This window comes from Chiloscyllium plagiosum, unplaced genomic scaffold, assembly GCF_037043375.1.
Source record: "Chiloscyllium plagiosum isolate Xiang-an unplaced genomic scaffold, Cpla_swu_hap1 HiC_scaffold_37, whole genome shotgun sequence".
NCBI lineage: Eukaryota > Metazoa > Chordata > Chondrichthyes > Orectolobiformes > Hemiscylliidae > Chiloscyllium > Chiloscyllium plagiosum.
Window position 1 is genome coordinate 13,038,587 of NW_028270175.1, and position 20,565 is coordinate 13,059,151.

The following is a 20,565-nucleotide window of genomic DNA, read 5'->3' on the forward strand; positions in this document are numbered from 1 at the left end:
TGACTTTTCTGGGTAAACGTTTGGTAGATTATTCCATGGAGTATAATCACTGGGTCGCTCCTTGCATATCAACTGCTTCACACACCAGAATAAGGACATAGAATCCCAACAGTGTGGTTGCAGGCCATTTAGCCCATCAGGTCCACACTGACTCTCCAAACAGCATCCCACCCAAACCCAACCCGTTATCCTATCCAGTGATCTTGCATTTCCCTGGCTAATCCCTGCACATCCCTGGACACAGTAGGCAATTTAGCATGGCCAGTCCACCTCACCTGCACATCTTTGGAGGATATGAGAGGAAACTCAAATGGAGCACCTGGAGAAAAACCACACAGACATAGGAAGAAAGTGCAAGCTCCACACAGCCAGTGACCCAAGGCTGGAATCAAACCTGGGTCCCTGCCACTGTGAGGCAACAGTGCTAACCACTGAGCTACTGAGTTATGTGGAAATAATTACCAAGTACATCCATATTGAAGACAACATGCATAATAATCCATTGGGAATGTGTTTTACAACTAAAAAATCATTTAGCTACAATAGAACAATTTTGCAGTTACTGTTTCCCTTACCTGCCCAGAATAATAAAGGCAAAATACTACAAATGCTGAAACCACAGAGAATTTTGGAGAAACTCAGCAGGTCTGGCAGCATCTATGGAAAGAGAAACAAAAGGAACCCAAAAAGAAGTTTTTGGAATTGAACTGACCTCTTTTGTTGCACTTTGAGTTTGTTTACCAATGAAGTCTGCAAAAAGGTGTATACAAAAAGGAGTTGCTAATCAGAACCTGAGAGTCCTCCACTGTTCAGGTTGTGTTAAAATAACTTTCTTTAGGTGCACACTCTCCGCTTGCCCATCACTTTTTCCACGTGCGATACACTATCTGATCAACATCTCTACCACATTTGAAAGAAAATGAGGACTGTAGATGTTGGGGAGTCAGAGTTGAAAAATGTGGCGCCCATTCCTGATGAAGGGCTTACGCCCGAATCGTCGACTTCTGCTCCTCAGATGCTGCCTGACCTGCTGTGCTTTTCCAGCACCACAATTTTCAACTCTATCACCACATTTGAAGGAAATTACGTCACTTACTTGTAATGTCCAACAACACAATGTCCCAGTACTTTTGTTTAATTTTATCTAAAAAAGACATAGGCTATTGAGTACCATCCTGATTAGTGTTGGATTTTTACCTTTCAGAATGATGTTCAGTTTATCACTTAGAATATCTATCGTACTGTATGCAGGTTTAGTCTCTGGTATAATATGCTGATTCAGCCAACCTCCACAGGCATACCTATAAAAGTCTTCACATGGCGAGACAGATGAATCCATATTCTGGATTATACTTGCAGCTGAATTAAAAGAAAGGCAAATATCATATATTTTACTCAGTTCTCTGGGACTGTGCTATTTATTTGTTATCCATGCTTGGACATGTATTTCAACATTATCAAAGATTCTAGTATGAAATTCTGGAATAAATCAGTTTCACTGGTTAGTGAGGCACCAACTATAGAGCATAAATTTAAAATCTTCTAAAAACAGAATAAAGACAGAGATTAAGAAAAATTATTTCCACACAGGGGTTGTTAGGGCATGTGTTTCCTAAACAGAGAGTCCTTTAAAAATTCATTTAAAAATTATCCCAAAGCTGAAATGACGACAGTCTTTTCAAATCAACAGGATATACTGAGGCAGGACTACACTGGACTGTAAGGATGGCCATACATGGCTCCCTACTATTTTACCAGATCTTCAGCTTGCCTTCGGGGAGCTGACAAAACTATGCTTTCAATGCATTACGATGGGCCGAATGGCCTCCTTTAATGCTGGAAGATTCAAAGAAATAATGGTTTTACTTAAGGATTATTATTTATCATTTACTTTTTCACCCTCTGAGAAAGGTGTATAGCTCATCAATTTGTGCTTTGCATTTGCACCTAATTTCCACTAAAATCAATGACTGCAGGAAAATAGAACCCATAATTATTGTCTCGTTATCCACAATTTATTCCCATGAGGAACTGGCAGTACATAGAGCCAATAGCATTTACAGACAAGTACAAGTGATTTTGCTTATTCTTTATTTAATGGAATTTCCAAACCTCATTTACCTGCAGCCACACAGTCCGAGGTCATGCACACATTGTCCAAATTACTGGAGAACTTTTTGTCTGAGGACCAAAAACAGAAAAAGGCTTCAGTCAGAAACTCCATTCAGTTTTGCTTCACCGAAGGGCAAAAGATTATCCTCCCACTTCCTCCAAACGAAAGGAGTAGCCATGGGCACCCGCATGGGCCCCAGCTATGCCTGCCTCTTCGTAGGATATGTGGAACAATCCATCTTCCGCAACTACACTGGCCCCACCCCCCCACCTTTTCCTCCGCTACATCGATGACTGTATCGGCGCCGCCTCGTGCTCCCACGAGGAGGTTGAACAGTTCATCCACTTCACCAACACTTTCCACCCCGACCTCAAATTCACCTGGACAGTCTCAGATTCCTCCCTCCCCTTCCTCGACCTTTCTATTTCTATCTCAGGCGACCGAATCAACACGGACATCTACTACAAACCGACCGACTCCCACAGCTACCTGGACTACACCTCCTCCCATCCTGCCCCCTGTAAAAACGCCATCCCATTCTCCCAATTCCTTCGACTCCGCCGCATCTGCTCCCAGGAGGACCAGTTCCAAAAACGCACAACCCAGATGGCCTCCTTCTTCAAGGACCGCAATTTCCCCCCCGACATGGTCGACGATGCCCTCCACCGCATCTCTTCCACTTCCCGATCCTCCGCCCTTGAGCCCCGCCCCTCCAACTGCCACCAGGACAGAACCCCACTGGTCCTTACCTACCACCCCACCAATCTCCATGTACAGCGCATCATCCGCCGTCATTTCCGCTACCTCCAAACGGACCCCACCACCAAGGATATATTTCCCTCCCCTCCCCTATCAGCATTCCGTAAAGACCACTCCCTCCGTGACTCCCTCGTCAGATCCACACCCCCCACCAACCCAACCTCCACTCCCGGCACCTTCCCCTGCAACCGCAGGAGGTGCAAGACATGCGCCCACACCTCCCCCCTCACCTCCCTCCAAGGCCCCAAAGGAAACTTTCATATCCGCCACAGATTCACCTGCACCTCCACACACATCATCTATTGCATCCTCTGCACCCGATGTGGCCTCCTCTATATTGGGGAGACAGGCCGGCTACTTGCGGAGCGTTTCAGAGAACACCTCTGGGACACCTGGACCAACCAACCCAACCACCCTGTAGCTCAACATTTCAATTCCCCCTCCCACTCCACCAAGGATATGCAGGTCTTTGGACTCCTCCATCGTCAGACCACAACAAAACGACAGTTGGAGGAAGAACGCCTCATCTTCCGCCTAGGAACCCTCCAACCACAAGGGATGAACTCAGATTTCACCAGTTTCCTCATTTCCCCTCCCCCCACCCTGTCTCAGTCAAATCCATCGAATTCAGCACCACCTTCCTAACCTGCAATCTTCTTCCCGACCTCTCCGCCCCCACCCCAGTCTGACCTATCACCCTCACCTTGACCTCTTTCCACCTATCACATTTCCGACGCCCCTCCCCCAAGTCCCTCCTCCCTACCTTTTATCTTAGCCTGCTGGACAAACTTTCCTCATTCCTGAAGAAGGGCTTATGCCCGAAACGTCGATTCTCCTGTTCCCTGGATGCTGCCTGACCTGCTGCACTTTTCCAGCAACACATTTCCAGCTCTGATCTCCAGCATCTGCAGACCTCATTTTCTCCTAAAAGATTATCAAGCAGGCTACAATGAATGATTCTCCCTCCAGTATCATATTTGGCCTCTCTGAGAGAAAACAGAACTTTCCAGGGAGAACACTGGAATTTTAAACGGCATAATTAAACCAGATTATCAGGTCATTCATCTCTTCATTCTCATGTGGCCTCACTTTATAGGCAAAAGGTGACCATCATGTTCGTTTAATTTTCAAAAGTGACTTGACTGCAAAAATTATTTCATGAAGCAAATTAATTTGGATGTCCTGAGGCTGTATGAATGCAATTTATTTCTTCCTCTTGCTTATTCTTTCCCTAAACTTCCTTCTGTAGTCCTTCAGAGTTTCAAAAGCACCATCCCACGTATTTTTCAATTTAACCTTTCTGCTAAAATCAAAAACAGTGCATCATCTCCTGGTCCAGCTCATTTTTAAATTTTGCCTGAATTCAAAGCTGTTGAACACCTTAGCTTCTACGGTTTTCCCTTCTTTCTAAAACCTGACAGGCTTCCAAAACTCTGGCAGAGCTCACTTTAACCTGAACCTAATAGGAAACTAACCCAATCGGCCTCTGTTTTAAACTAGGTCGACTTTAAATTCCATTTATGCCAATCATGAATAAAATTTCGTCATTAAAATGATTATTCCAGCTTGGTCTGAACCCACTTCAGTCACCTACATTCCACAATCTTTCTTAATCTTCTCAACTTTGGTGTTGTTCTACACTTACAAACATTTCAACTTGACTTTACAATGAGAAATGCTGTCAGAGACATACACATCATTAAAAGATATTCTGATAGTATTCAACAGATATATTACAGTGTGGGAGAGAGGGACAGAAAAGGTACTACTTTCTAAATTGAATGTAGGTTATGTGTTAAAACATAATTGTTTGCAAAATGGTCTTCTGTGTTGACTGGCTTAGCCTGACAGGGAATTTAGAAATGTGTTTGGTAAAATTGTTTTTGTTCAGTTGGCATACAGCCCACAGAGTTGAGTATAAACAATATTTCATCCAACACTTTAAGAGAGTTTGAGTGCAAGAAAAATTGATAAACACCTTCTCAACTCTGAGCAACATTCAAGGATTTTCACATCCAATTTGCTTTGTGAAGCGTGGTCCTGCTTGTTATACAAATAAATGGAACAATCAATTTTAATGTGGCAAGATTGGACAACCAGCAAATGAGCAGCTAGTTATGACAATATTTCACTGAGCAAACCAAAGACCCCTAGCTTGGAACAGTACCATGGATTATTTTTAAAATTCAGTTGAACCATCATAAATACATGGGACCCTGAATTAATCTATCATCACAATAACATTACCTTTGGCAAGACTTTCTCAGCACTGTACTGCCATACATCAGGGTGAGGTGAATGCACAAGATATTAAGAACAAGAAAGACTTCAGCTGTTAGTCGTCTGCTATTTTTAATCAGAGATTCACAGACAGCGCTCTCCAGATGTTATATGCAACTAGTAGAGTCCTACAGTCAGAATCGACAGTGCAACTTTCATTAAATTGTTACTGCTAAGCAAATGCAGAGTCGAAAAGGGTGGTGCTGGAAAAGCACAGCAGGTTGGGCAGCAACCAAGGAGCAGGACAGTTGACCTTTCAGGCATAAGCCCTTCATCAGGAAATATGTGCATTAGAGATAAAATTTCAAATGTTATATTTCTTATATACTCTGCTTTTACAGTATCAATATAGTGTGAATTATCTCTTCCACACATCATGGTCTTAGGAACTTCAATATATATAGTTGTGTTTCCTTAGCACCAAACTGGATTTGTTCTGGTGCTTATGTCTTGAGGGTTAACTAAGATTAATTGGTTGAAACTTTATTGCTGGAACAGCACAGCAGGTCAGGCAGCATCCAGGGAACAGGAGATTCGACGTTTCGGGCACAGGCCCTTCTTCAGGAATGAGCAGAGAGTGTTCAGCAGGAGAAGATAAAAGGTAGGGAGGAGGGACTTGGAGGAGGGGCGTTGGAAATGTGATAGGTGGAAAGAGGTCAAGGTGAGGGTGATAGGTCGGAGTAGGATGGAGGCGGAGAGGTCAAGAAGAAGACTGCAGGTCAGGAAGGCGGTGCCGGGCTGGAGGGATCCGGCTGAGACAAGGTGGGGGGAGGGGGGATGAAGAAACTGGTGAAGTCCAAATTCATCCCCTGCGGTTGGAGGGTTCCCAGTCGGAAGATAAGACGCTCCTCCTCCGACCGTCGGGTTGTTGTGGTTTGGCGGTGGATGAGTCCAATGACCTGCATATCCTCGGTGGAGTGGGAGGGGGAGTTGAAATGCTGTGCTACAGGTTGGTTGGGTTGGTTCGTCCGGGTGGCCCAGAGGTGCTCTCTGAATCGCACCGCAAGTAGGCGGCCTGTCTCCCCAATATAGAGGAGGCCACACCGGCTGCAGCGGATACAGTAGATGATGTGGGTGGAGGTGCAGGTGAATCTGTGGCGGATATGGAAGTTTCCTTTGGGGCCTTGGAGAGAAGTGAGGGGGGAGGTGTGGGCGCAAGTGTTGCACCTCCTGCGGTTGCAAGGGAAGGTGCCGGGAGTGGAGGTTGGGTCGGTGGGGGGTGTGGATCTGACAAGGGAGTCGCGGAGGGAGTGGTCTCTACGGAAAGCTGATAGGGGAGGGGAGGGAAATATATCCTTGGTGCTGGGGTCTGTTTGGAGGTGGCGGAAGTGACGGCGGATGATGCGCTGTACATGGAGATTGGTGGGGTGGTAGGTGAGGACCAGTGGGGTTCTGTCCTGGACAGTCTCGGACTCCTCCCTCCCCTTCCTAGACCTTTCTGTTTCTATCTCAGGCGACCGAATCAACACGGACATCTACTACAAACCAACCGACTCCCACAGCTACCTGGACTACACCTCCTCCCATCCTGCCCCCTGTAAAAACGCCATCCCATTCTCCCAATTCCTTCGTCTCCGCCGCATCAGCTCCCAGGAGGACCAGTTCAAAATACGTACAACACAGATGGCCTCCTTCTTCAAGGACCGCAATTTCCCCCCCGACGTGGTCGACGGTGCCCTCCACCGCATCTCCTCCACTTCCCGCTCCTCCGCCCTTGAGCCCCGCCCCTCCAACCGCCCCAGGACAGAACCCCACTGGTCCTCACCTACCACCCCACCAATCTCCATGTACAGCGCATCATCCGCCGTCACTTCCGCCACCTCCAAACAGACCCCAGCACCAAGGATATATTTCCCTCCCCTCCCCTATCAGCTTTCCGTAGAGACCACTCCCTCCGCGACTCCCTTGTCAGATCCACACCCCCCACCGACCCAACCTCCACTCCCGGCACCTTCCCTTGCAACCGCAGGAGGTGCAACACTTGCGCCCACACCTCCCCCCTCACTTCTCTCCAAGGCCCCAAAGGAAACTTCCATATCCGCCACAGATTCACCTGCACCTCCACCCACATCATCTACTGCATCCGCTGCAGCCGGTGTGGCCTCCTCTATATTGGGGAGACAGGCCGCCTACTTGCGGTGCGATTCAGAGAGCACCTCTGGGCCACCCGGACGAACCAACCCAACCAACCTGTAGCACAGCATTTCAACTCCCCCTCCCACTCCACCGAGGATATGCAGGTCATTGGACTCATCCACCGCCAAACCACAACAACCCGACGGTCGGAGGAGGAGCGTCTTATCTTCCGACTGGGAACCCTCCAACCGCAGGGGATGAACTTGGACTTCACCAGTTTCTTCATCCCCCCTCCCTCCACCTTGTCTCAGCCGGATCCCTCCAGCCCGGCACCGCCTTCCTGACCTGCAGTCTTCTTCTTGACCTCTCCGCCTCCATCCTACTCCGACCTATCACCCTCACCTTGACCTCTTTCCACCTATCACATTTCCAACGCCCCTCCTCCAAGTCCCTCCTCCCTACCTTTTATCTTCTCCTGCTGAACACTCTCTGCTCATTCCTGAAGAAGGGCCTGTGCCCGAAACGTCGAATCTCCTGTTCCCTGGATGCTGCCTGACCTGCTGTGCTGTTCCAGCAATAAAGTTTCAACTTTGATCTCCAGCATCTGCAGACCTCACTTTCATCTCTAAGATTAATTGGTGACAAGTGAATGAGAACATTGTGCGTTCTGGTCTCAAACTGTAGACATCATTTATATTGATACTTCAGTGCAGTATTAAGGTTGCACTATTGGTGAAGCCCTTTGAGCAACTCACAATTGGCCAATCACATGTACCAAATCATCAAGCTGAAACATTTTATTGGCCATAGTACACATGCAAGTCAAAGGAGACAACTGATGCAATTCATTTGATGCAAAACTGTAAATTATCGTTGGAGTAAATTTTCAACTTATGATCACTTATAAAAGTGAAGTTGTGGATCATTACAGAAACTACAAGACCATTATTTTCACTGATTTCCCAGGTTCAAATAAAAAATCTATCTCATTGTTTCACTGCGTTTAGCAAATACAAAAGATTTATCAAATCCTTTTAGATAAATGATCAACCATTAATTGTATAGTTGTCAGGTTTAAACCATCTATAAAAGGAACAAAAAAGTCCAAATTAAGCACCAGAATTAAGGAAAGGAAATGTAAATATCTTTAGAATTCAATGTCAAAAATGTCTGGTCATGAAATATTGGCAACAAGATCCCATAAACACTAAAGTTATTTGTCAGCAAGATCATACAACAATATGTGATATCCAATTTACATCAGTTTAACTGAGTTGCCATCAGCCAATAAAATGGTCTCCATCTTGCCTGTTCATTTAGTTTAACTTACTCCTGCAAGATTTTCAATAATGACTTCTGTGTTCAATGACACTGAAAATCCTGCACTCTGCAGTGAATAGAAGTGCTGACTTCTCACCCATAGTCAGTGTTTGATAACTTGTCAGTATACATTGATTAATGTTACTGTTTTATCTGTTAAAATAAGCAGAGATTGCCATTGTGTGGCAACAAAGTGTGGCTAGAGTTCATTACCTTTCCTTTTCTACAAATGCTAACAATTTAATTTGTCCACCTTTCTGCTGTACTCACTTATTTTCCCTTTTTCGCATATTAACCATCCACCTCCTAACTCACACACCTTTATGGTTGTTCATTTGATTATTCAACTCTGCAATCACATGTCTACTCATTTCTGTACATCTTCCGTGAAGACCTTGCTCTTTGCATATGCTTATTATCATGCAAACTCAAGGAGGTATTTATTGAGCTTGTCCTCTTGCTCATGTATTTCCTCACCTACCCGTGAAGTGACATTCTCATCCATTCACCAACACAGATGCTCCAATAAACAAATGCTCCAAAAAATAAATTCTTCTACATTTCTCAAAAGGCCAAGTAAAACTGATAGGGCCGTGATCTTGAAAACAATAGTCATTTTTTAATCTAATTGACTGATTATTCTGCTTGATGTACAGATAATTATTCATTGTAATTAATTTTCAATTTGACAACTCACTTCCTGATACTCCAAAGGTAATTTACAACTGACAGGACACAAGTCAGAAGTGTGATGTAATACTCTCCATTTTCTAAAATGAGTGCATTTCCATCAACACTCAAGGAGCTTGACACCATCCAGGACAAAATGTGATGCTGGAAAAACACAGCAGGCCAGGCAGCATCCGAGAAGCAGGAGAATCGACGTTTCGGGCATAAGCCCTTCTTCAGGAATGAGGTTTTTTGTGGCTAGGGAAAAACGTTTGTTCAGTGTATGAATTCTTCTGAGGATGAAGAACAGCAAAGGTCCTTTGCAGGTCTGGAAAAGTGTTGTCCTCATTTTTTATGGCTAGGAAAAAACATTTGCATCTGCAGTCCTCACTTTCTCCTACCATCCAGGACAAAACAATATACAAATATGGTGCTTAGTCAACAATGCTTATGTTGCAGTAAAAGTTTTAAAACATTAAATCTTGTCATGCCATCCTTCCAGATGTTTTAACTGGAAATTCAAATTTATTTTTAAACAATCTCAACAGACATTGTAACACTGAATTTATTGTTATAATCTCAGAACAAGGCTTTTCACTATTATTTCTCATTACATCAAGAATATGGTATGTCAAGTCTCTATTTCCTATTTTCTATTTCCAGGACAGAAATTGTGAGGACATATACTTGTACTTACAGTAATTAAAAGTTTATGTTGTTGTCATGGTGATGTGAAAACCATCTTACTGCTCCCCCCACCCTACTCCGACTCACCCCAATTCTTTGAGGTACTATTCTCTTGGCTTTATCCCACTTCATATTAGAACTCTCCAGTCCATCTCCCACTGCAATCACACGGCCCAGTTCCCCATTGTTTCTCCATCAAATCAAATTCCTTCTCTGACCTCCTAAGTCATATTAGCAGAAATTCCTGTTTACATCTGAATCTTAATCTCTCAAAAGAGCTGGGAAGAATCAGTTATGAATGAGAGAGGACTGCAAACTGGAAACCAGTTACCTAGGCACTAAACCTCAAACTCTAACTGACTGAAACTTCACAAATAAATATTCATGAGGGAACACAGAAGAAACACACTCCGCTGCTCAAAACAGATGCTGTCACCGAACCGCAAGAACAATTATTCTGGATTAGAGTGGTGCTGGAAAAGCGCAGCAGTTCAGGCAGCATCCGAAGAGCAGGAAAATCAACGTTTGGGGGAAAACATTGATTTTCCTGCTCCTTGTATGCTGCCTGAACTGCTGTGCTTTTCCAGCACCACTCTAATCCAGAATATGGTTTCCAGCATCTGCAGTCAATGTTTTTACCCTGCAAGAACAATTATGATGTCCTCAAGCCATCACATTCAGAACACTTTTTGAAAGCTGCCTCTTGCTTTGTCAATAAGTGAGATGATGATATGTTTGTGATACATTGAACTGCTTGTGTTTCCTTACAATTTTCTTCCCATCTCTTCTGAATTATATCGGAATGTAGAGCCACGGTATTGGGAGCCCCACTGCCTTGTTTAAGTAGTCATGTTTTATCAGACTGTCAACTATGCTAACACATTTGAACATTGAGAGCGAATGTCATCCTTACTCAATCCCCATGTATCAAACTGCATAGCACCAATCCTAGTCAACATGCACATAGGAACAATTAGTCCATTGAATTTGTTCTGGCATGGCAGATCTGTGCCTCAATTTCATTTATTTCTTCGGATCCATACTCTTACCTGACCAAATTAAAACAAAAATTAATTTAAGTCTCAGCCAGCCACATCTCTATCTTAACTGCAGACTCACCAATTTCAACTCGATTCACTATTGCCCAAGTGACAGTGAGAAGTCAAACTTGGCACTATCCAGGTCTATTTGACTCAGCACCAAAACATCTGCCAGTTAAAAAAAACCCACAGTTCTGGAGAAAGATAATGTCCCTTTAAGACAGACGATTACAAACAATCAATGATATATTAGCCTCCAGAGTTTGGAATTGTTTATGTATTTAGTGGGATATTCTTCCTTGCTCCCTTGAAAGGGGGATTTGCAAAGGATTTGCAAGCTACAGGTTTGAGGCTGCCCACTGCAATTCTATTGGAATGAATTTCACACTTTATTCTTAAACTTATTGTGGCAACACATAGCTCTAGAAAATGCAGCAATCAAGAATTACTATTTAAAATCAGGTCATTATGCTACAAATTACTGAGATAAATAGACACTAATTTAAGTTTTCTCTGTGGCTTGCAGGAAAATGCTATTCTTCAGAGCAAGAAAAAAAACAGATGAATGCAAATGTAAGATTTTCTTGAAGATGTTTTAAACAAACACCCCTTTAGATATCATGTTGCTGTGCATAAAAATTCCAGCAGAAAAAGTCTGTCATTCACTGTTTTGCAATGGTAACATTTCTCCTGAGACAGTGTGGGAGTGAGTGCCCTATTAGCCAGGTTCTCTCTCTCCCTTTTGCACTCCTCTATGATAAGTTTGCAGTTCTGTAGTAAAATTATACCTGATTATTAGTTGCAACTATTTGTTCTCCTAAAAGTGCATCATATTCGTGACTGAACACAGGATATTTTGTACATGAGAAACAAATGAAAGTAAAAAGCACAATACAGAGATACTGTTCCAATATGTTATACCTGTCTATATAAAGTCATGCATGGTATAAAGCTTGCATCTTAAGGAACGTGCCTTACAAAGTGCTCTTGAATTAATTGTAGAACCTTGTGGTGCAATTTCACCTTCAGTTGCAGTCTTAAATGAGATAAACTAAATACATTGTTACTCATTCTTGGAATGTGGGCATTGCTAGCTGGGCCAGCATTTATTACTGATTATTAATTGCTCTGCAGAAGGTGGTGGTGAGTTGCCTCTTGAACTGCTGGAGTTCATCTGCTGTGGGGTGACCCAAAATGCCAGTAGGGAGGGAATGCCAGGATTTCCAAGACAGGAGGGTAAGTGGCTTGGAGGGGAACTTGCAAGTGGTGATGTTCCCTGTATCTGCTGCACTTGTCCTTCTAGATAGTAGCTTTCATGGGTTTGGAAGATGCTGTCTAAGGAATTGTGGTGAATTTCTGCAGTACATCTTAGAGATGTCCATAGTATTTAATTTAACAGATATTATGTTGGAACAGCGTATTTAAGTACTATGCTCTGCTATGGAGTCTTAGGGTATGGGGTTGGATTTACACTTTCCCCAAATTCATGACATTCTTTTTAACACAGATGCAGACTAATTACTGGAAGAAGATTTACCTGAGCGATCTCATGGCTTATTAACTCCATGCCTCAGAATTACATCAGTGAAAATGCTTTGGGAAAGTCAGAGGTGGGGAGGTTTAACTCTTCGATGACATCAAGTCAGGAAGTTAATATTTCCTACAACAAATACAGTTGTTATTGTAGTCTAGTCCTTATCATTTGAAGTGACTGTTCACTAAAAGTTTGAATTAACCTGAGTCATAACATAGCAATTTTGAAAGTTATTGTTGAAAGATTAATTTGTAAGATAAACTGAATTAATCAACTTTGAATTCAGATTGAATTATGTAAACTGAAGAGATTTATATCATTTGCAGATCCCAAAAACAGATAATACGCAATGGACTGCTGCTAGCATTAGTACCATTACTAACATTTGTACATGCGCATATATATAAAATGTTAATTCACATTAAGTCAGAGTAAAATATTTATTACATGGAATCACTGAAGTAGATTTTAACTTCATGCAAACTTCATCCAAACTCCTGGGGAATATACTGCCTCAATAGTCCTGACTTAAAGAATGATATTCCTCTGTTTTCCACTTTTTTTTTCCTAAAAATATAACTAGATGATAATTAACATGACCAAATTAAACAGTGACACACATAAGCTGACTAACACTTTAATTTGTACTTATGCCCTTACTATCGCTACTGTTATGATTTACACGATCACTTTTCACTAGTGTGGCCAATGTCCCTAATACTACTCTGAGATGACAAGTAACAGTTTTAAACAAAGATGTACAACAGTTTCAATAGAAGTGTCAAAATAATTATAGTTTCTTTATGTCAAAAATAGCATCTTAATGTCCAAAACAATTGGGGCAGCATGGTGGCTCAGTGGTTAGCACTGCTGCCTCACAGCACGGGGTCCCAGGTTCTATTCCAGCCTCTGGCGACTGTCTGTGTGGAGTTTGCACATTCTCCCCATGTCTGCATGGATTTCCTCCGGGTGCTCCGGTTTCCTCCCACAATCCAAAGATGTGCACGTTAGGTGAATTGCCATGCTAAATTGCCCATAGAGTTAGGTGCATTAGTCAGAGAGAAATGGGTCTGGGTGGGCTACTCTTCAGAGGGTCAGTGTGGATGTGTTGGGCTGAAGGGCCTGTTTCCACACTGTAAGGAATCTAACCTAAACTAATTTGTAATGTGCATTGGCAAAACGTTACAAATGGGACATTTTTATCTGCCCCCAGGAAACCTAGATTTCAAATTATGAATTTCAGCTAAACTGGAAGAAACTGTCTCCGAGGTACATCTTTGTGGGTGTAAGACAGCACTAGCAGAATCAAGTTATAATGTCAGTTCTCTTGGAGCTCCCCTCAATCCAGTGACAACAGTTTCAAAATGTTCACACACAGTTACAGCAGTTAAAAATCACACAACACCAGGTTATAGTCCAACAGGTTTAATTGGAAGCACACTAGCTTTCGGAGCGATGCTCCTGCATCAGGTGAAGGAGCGGCGCTCCGAAAGCAGGTGTGCTTCCAATTAAATCTGTTGGACTATAACCTGGTGTTGTGTGATTTTTAACTTTGTACACCCCAGTCCAACACTGGCATCTCTAAATCACAATTGCAGCAGTGTGCATGATCTACAAGATGCATTGCAGACATTCACTAAAAATTCTTAGACAGTTCCTTTCCAAACCACAACTGCTACTATCTAGAAGGACAAGAGTGGGAGATACATGGGTAGATTACCACCTGCAAATTTCCTTTCAAGCCACTTACTACCCTGACTTGGAAATATATACAGCTCCTTCAGTGTTGCTGAGTCAAAGTTCTGCAATTCCCTCCCTAACCGCAGACTGAGTCTACCTACAGCACGTGAGCTGCAGCGGTTCAAGACGGGAGCTCACTATTACCTTCTCAAGGACAACTAGGGACTGGCATTAAATGCTGGCCCAGCCAGTGATGCCCACATCACTTGAATTAATAACAAAAATCAGTTGGATTCCAATGTTATAGGAATCCTTTAATTTTTCACAAGATTGCAGTTTACTGCATGAGGTCAGAAAGCCTGATTCTGTGGCTACCTCCTAACCTTTGATGCAGGCCACATTTATATCTCTGTTTTGATTGCAGATTCTCTGCTTTTTCACTGATGTACACACAAACATAAATTATGATGATCTCGAAGCAGTGATGTAACTAACTCTTGGAATAGTTTGGCCATGGAGATCATTCCAGGGTATCCTAGTCAGGGCTTCTGCTTTTGCCCATTTTCTCCCCTCTCTTATCAGCAGTGAGTTAAAATGGATTATGGTACCACAGGTTCCTCTGGTGCCCCTAGTACCTTACTTATGTGACTCCTTCATATAAGAAGAAAATAAAGACTTGCATTTATGCAGCATCTTTCACAACCTCAAAATAACCCAGAGCATTGAGCAGTCAGTTGCCTAGAGCTTTCCAATGGCTGTGCAGAGCTACCCGGTGGTGCAATTGGTCAGGATGCAGAATCTTTTATCATCCATAATCAAATGGTAGAGCAGACTAGATGGGCTGAATGGCTTAATTGTGTTTCTATATCTTGTGGTCTAAATGCTTCTGAAATGTAGGAATTGTGGTAATGTAGGGAATTAGAGCAGCCAGTTTGCAAATGACAAATGTTCAGACACAATAATGACCAAGATGGCTATCCTGCTCTTTGAATTAGTGCAATGGGATCATTTGCATTTTGCAAAGTCAGCAGCTGGGGCCTCAAATTGCTGGATCAGAAAGACGGTACCTCTGACAGTACAAACCTCTCTCAATCTTACTACTTTGCAGCATCTGTCGAGATTTTGTTGCTGGAAAAAAGCAACATTTTAAATGAGAGGTAAAAATGATATCTAGGAACACCACACTCTTGATCAATGGATATTGCATACATGCACACTTTAGAGCAAGGGCCATTTACATCATTGGTGTTCTGCACACTAGTCTTGAAAGCTAATCTCGAGGGCCAATCCAATTAAAGTCAATCTCCAAATCTGACTCAAAGTTCATCTCACACAGACACAACTCTCCTTTGAAGTGGTCTGGTGAACCATTTGGTTATGTCAAAGAACTTTTACAGACGCACCAATGAAAGCATTCTATCTGGATGCATCACGGTTTGGTATGTGCTCTGCCCCAGGTTCGTAAGAAACTACAAGAGAGTTGTGAACATAGCCCAATCCATCACACAAACCAACCTTCCATCCATTGACTCCATCTATACTTCTCACTGACTAAAGGCAGCCAACATCATCAAACACCCTTTCCACCCAGTTATAATCTTTGCCATCAGACAGAAGATACAAAAGCTTAAACATGCCAACAGGCTCAAGAACAGCTTCTTCCCCACTGTTATTAGACTGCTGAGTGGACCTAGGGGAAAGTGAGGACTGCAGATGCTATAGATCAGAGTCAAAAAGCCTGGCACTGGAAAAGCACAGCAGGTCAGGCCGCATCCGAGGAGCAGGAGCGTCGACTTTTCAGGCATAAGCCCTTCATCAGGAATGTTCAACATTCTTGATGAAGGGCTTATGCCTGAAATGTCGATTCTCCTGCTGCTGGGATGCTGCCTGACCTGCTGTGCTTTTCCAGCCCCACACTTTTTGATTCTGAATGGACCTCTCAAATTTAAAATGAAACATTGATCTTGCTTTCTGCGTGCCTTCTTTGCAGCCGTAAGCTTGTATTCCTTGCTCTGCTCGATCACCCTCTGATATAAATATGGTATGATCTGCTGGTACCGCACGCAAGACAAAACTTTTCGTACATGTGACAATAATAAAGTTGCAGCAGTTCAAGGGAGTGTACCATCACTTTCAGAGAAGCTACAGTTGGGCAGTTGCTAACCTCGCCCTCACCTTTAAGTTTCCTGATGAAGGGCTTTTGCCCGAAACGGCGATTTTCATGCTCCTCGGATGCTGCCTGACCTGCTGTGCTTTTCCAGCACCACTCTGATCTAAACTCTGGTTTCCAGCATCTGCAATCCTCACTTTTGCTCAGTTTCAAGGCTGCCCTTATCATCTGAACTACCAGGGTTAGCCCTTTGGGAGCAGGGAGGTCTCCCCTGGGTCACCTTACCTCTATGGCTGGTGTACAATACAACCAGCGCCACCACTGCACATGTCATGATGAGGAGCAGCACCGTTAGTGTAATCTCAACGAAATTCCAACTTTTCTTGGCTGACTTTGTCGACTTCTCCATGATGTCCATCTGGCTTTCGGACTTTCCCATTATAGTGACTCTGTACAAGAAAAGATATTGAGTGCTGTTACTGAAACGCACCGAATTGTCAGCGAACAAGGTGAAAAACGCGGGCGAACGAAGATAAAGCACTTTACGTCTGCACTTTCGCCTGATCTTCCATCTCCCCTTCCTTCGGGGAGATAAATCACCCCCTCCTCAAATTTCCTATCGACTGGGGTGGGCAGGTTCCTTAAAGCAGTGGATTGAATCGCTGAACCGTGGGTAGGGGGGGAATTGCAAACAAGGGTGTTAATGCTGAGTTCTCTTTAAAAAGAAACGGGAGCAGGGAAATGTAACAGGCTAACTTTGCTAGGGAATCAAACTAGCCGAGTGACGGAAAATCCCGCGAAAGATTCAGTTCAGGCATCATCCCTGCTAAAAAAGAGAGAGAAGGGAGGGCGGGAGCTGGGAGTGGATTCACCAGGAGTCAGTTTCTGCGTGGATTCTTAGCTTAATGGGTCGGTCCTAAATTTATCTACGCCCAGCCACTGGATTACAGACAACACAGATTCGGGAGGTATACAATCAATGAAACAAAATAAAACCATCCCCAGTCCTGAACACACTTATCAGTTTCAGTCCCGTTTCACTCAACTTGAAACTACAGTCCGTGCTATGTACTCGCAGAGAGATCACTATAATACAGTTTCAGTAACTTTTCACAGAGCGAATGAACAGGCCATCAAACTATGGCAAGGGGGGGGGGGGGGGGAATGATGATGTTTAAAATAAAACAACGGGACAGCTTTGAATAATGCTCAAAAAGCCCCGGCTCTGTTGCCTATGGAGCTCAGTTGTGACAAGTAGCGTGGATTCAAAACTTGAGTCCGGCGAAAGTAAATGGGCTTTTACCCTCTTGTTCAGATTATGGTCGGAGGAATTTGACAAGAAGCGGCCCACATCATGGTAACCCAATGCTATTGTCAGTAAATGTGCTGTGAGGATCTCTCAGAGTCATATCACAACCGTGGCTGACACCGAACAAAAATTAATAGTGAAATGTGAACATCTGTTTTATGTCACTGTCCTTTTTTTTGCTTGGATATCATTTATCAGAATAACTACATTCGTGAATATGCTTTAACACATTATGGCAGCAAACAAGGCTAATGTGGTAAGGAAGATCTCCCTCAACATGGATGTACAGGTAGTACTTTATCATTTCCTCAGTTGTCCAAAGATGAACCACTTTTGATGTAGAGGTATTTGTGTGAAGCAGCTAAAAGTAGAGACCAATTTGTACAGCAGTAAGATTTTACAAACAGCATGGTGGTTATGTGATCTGGTTTTGCAATGCTGGAATAATTCAGTCAAAACTACCATGGAACCTCAGGAATGCAAAATGAAAATGTGACATCAGTAAAGGTACTGATGGAAATACTGAACTACTGTGAAAAGAAGACTATCTGGATCATTCATATAATTTAGAGGAGGAAATCTGCTTTCCTCATCTGCTCTGGTCTAAGTATCACTCAGAACCACCTCAGTGTGAATGATTCCTAACTGCCTTATGAAGTGTCCTAGAAATTATTGGGTTGTACTCAGGAAAGTGGCTTACAATTACCTTCTTGAAGGCAGTAAAGATTAATCTTACAGTAACACCCTATCCTGCGAGTGAATTATCTTTTTGCTGGGGCTGGTTGACTATTGACCTACATATAATGGGAACACCCTCCTTCTCTTCAAATGGTGCCATATTTTTAACATCCAATTGGGCCAGTAGATCGACCTTTGGTTGATCAATTCTCCTCAATGATGACACCTCTGACAGTATAGCACTCAACTAAAAGATCAACACAGATTATGTGTTTATTTCTTGGAGTGTAATTTAACCAACTTCTATAATTGAATTGAGTTCAATTTACAGTAATTTTCTACACCTGTCCGAAAGATACTCAGTTTCACACTCCATAAGTGATAACTATTGCTAGTTCCTAATCCACTTAATGACTTTTAAAAGGCTAGACAGGCAGTGTCAGTAGATTATTTGATTGATATGAGTACCGCAGATGGGAGTAATACTTAAAATCTATGTTATTATGAAGTTGTGTTACATCAATCATTACCCGTTAAATTGATTGGTTGTCTACGTATATTTAATTTCTAAAACTGTCGAGCAGACATTGTGAACATTTAAATGGATGCAAGATCTTTTTATAACTTCAAGCTTGTCCAGTTTCTGAAAGTCCAAAGTGAATCAAAGGGACATAACTTAGATGACTCTGGAGAAGTTTCACATTTACCAAAATCAAAGATTACTCCAAAAAGGTGATATTGACTCAATACCCATCAGATATGGGGTAAATAAAACTCCACTGACACTTTGGTTATAAAAGGTTGCAAACCCATCTTCTCAAAGAACAAAACGATTTGGCCCAAGGTGGGGAGAACACTACTACTTATTGAGATTACTATGCTACCTTATTTGGCACCATGGCTTTGAAATTTTGAAAGCCAGTCATCTGACAGCAGCCATCCTGGGAATTATTATTAAATGTTGATAGTTATTATTATAAGATACCAGGATCATATGAGAGGATCACCTTATGGGCTTGACCAAAACAGTCATTAACAGGTCTAGGCAGTGGGTTGTGGAGTGGGTAATACAATCAGCCCCTCTTCCATGGCTACATCCACCCTGGGGAGTCCATCATGATGGAGTATGTGGTATTCACCAGCACAAGAGAGGCTTTTAGCATCTGGTGGTCATCATAGTGGCTGGGTTTCATGACTGCCCAGCTGGTTCAGAGCGCTACGTGCTTGATGTGGGAGGTCAACGATTCTGGTGTTCTGGCTCGTATATGTGTGGAAAGTGTGTGCACATTCAGCTATTGACTGAGCATATTGCAGCGCTGATGAAAGAACTCGAGGACCTTAGGCTCATCCGAGGGAACGAGATCTTTCTGGACAAGACCTTCAGCGAGGTTATTACACCGACCATACCAGAAGAGAGCAGACGATGAAGAAGGCAGAGAGGAGACAGGTGCAAGAAACCCCGGGAGAAGTACCTGTCAGGAACAAGTTGAAGCTTTTGGAAACAGTAGAGACTGATGACATTGCCAGTTCACATGGCGGCCAGGTCTGTCAATCAAAAGTTGGCGCAGAGGCAGAGCGAAAGAGTCAGACATCGCACAGAGCCGTGGTAATAGGGGACTCCATCGTGAGAGGAACTGACCAGGGTTTTTGTGGCAGCAGACGGGATTTAAGGATGGTGTGTTGCCTTCCTGGTGCCAGGGTGAAAGACATCGCGGACAGAGTGCAGGAAATCCTCAAGGACGAGGGTGAAGAGCCAGAGGTGGTGGTACATGTCGGCACAAATGATGTCAGGAAGAAGAGGAGGAACATACTACAGCGGGACTTCGGATTACTAGGAAGAAGGCTGAAAAGCAGGACGTCCAAGGTGGTTATCTCCAGTTTGCTTCCAGTTCCTCGGGCTGGTGTGGCCAGAAACAGGGAGATAATGGACTTGAACGTGTGGTTGGGGAACTGGTGCAGGAAGCAAGGATTTAAGTTCTTGAATCACTGGGGTATATTTTGTGGTAAGCATAAATTCTACAAGAGAGACAGTTTGCACCTTAATAGGTTAGGGACCAGCATTCTGGCAGGCAGGTTTTCTACTGGAACACCGCTACATTTAAACTAAGTAGCGGGGGGGGGGGGGGGGGGGGGGGAAGGGACAAACTGGATGTTTAAAAAGGAAATTGAAGGGAAAGTTAGAACAAGGGAAGTCAAGAAAGACAACTGTATCAATTAGGCAGAAAACTCGGAAAGGGATCATGCTGTAAGGTTGAGTGAAATAGGGGTTGAAGGGAAGGGTGAGAGCAGTAACAAATTAAAAATACTATA

At 43.3% G+C, this 20,565-nt stretch overlaps 1 protein-coding gene across 2 annotated transcripts in view; it reads right to left on the bottom strand.

Moving 5' to 3' along the window:
* mmel1 (membrane metalloendopeptidase like 1) overlaps window positions 1-17,117 on the bottom strand; it is a 64,021-nt gene extending 46,904 nt beyond the window's left edge. Inside the window, exons 1-4 of one of the 2 annotated variants that reach the window (XM_043676072.2) lie at window positions 16,815-17,117; window positions 16,554-16,717; window positions 2,122-2,181; window positions 1,198-1,359 (exon numbers count right to left, since the gene is read on the bottom strand). In XM_043676072.2, coding sequence (XP_043532007.2) covers window positions 1,198-1,359; window positions 2,122-2,181; window positions 16,554-16,717; window positions 16,815-16,840 — 412 coding nt within the window. In that variant the 5' untranslated portion in view covers window positions 16,841-17,117. The remainder of the gene's footprint in view (window positions 1-1,197; window positions 1,360-2,121; window positions 2,182-16,553; window positions 16,718-16,814) is intronic. The other variant, XM_087980342.1, reaches the window with a different exon arrangement.
* Window positions 17,118-20,565: the final 3,448 nt, after the last annotated feature.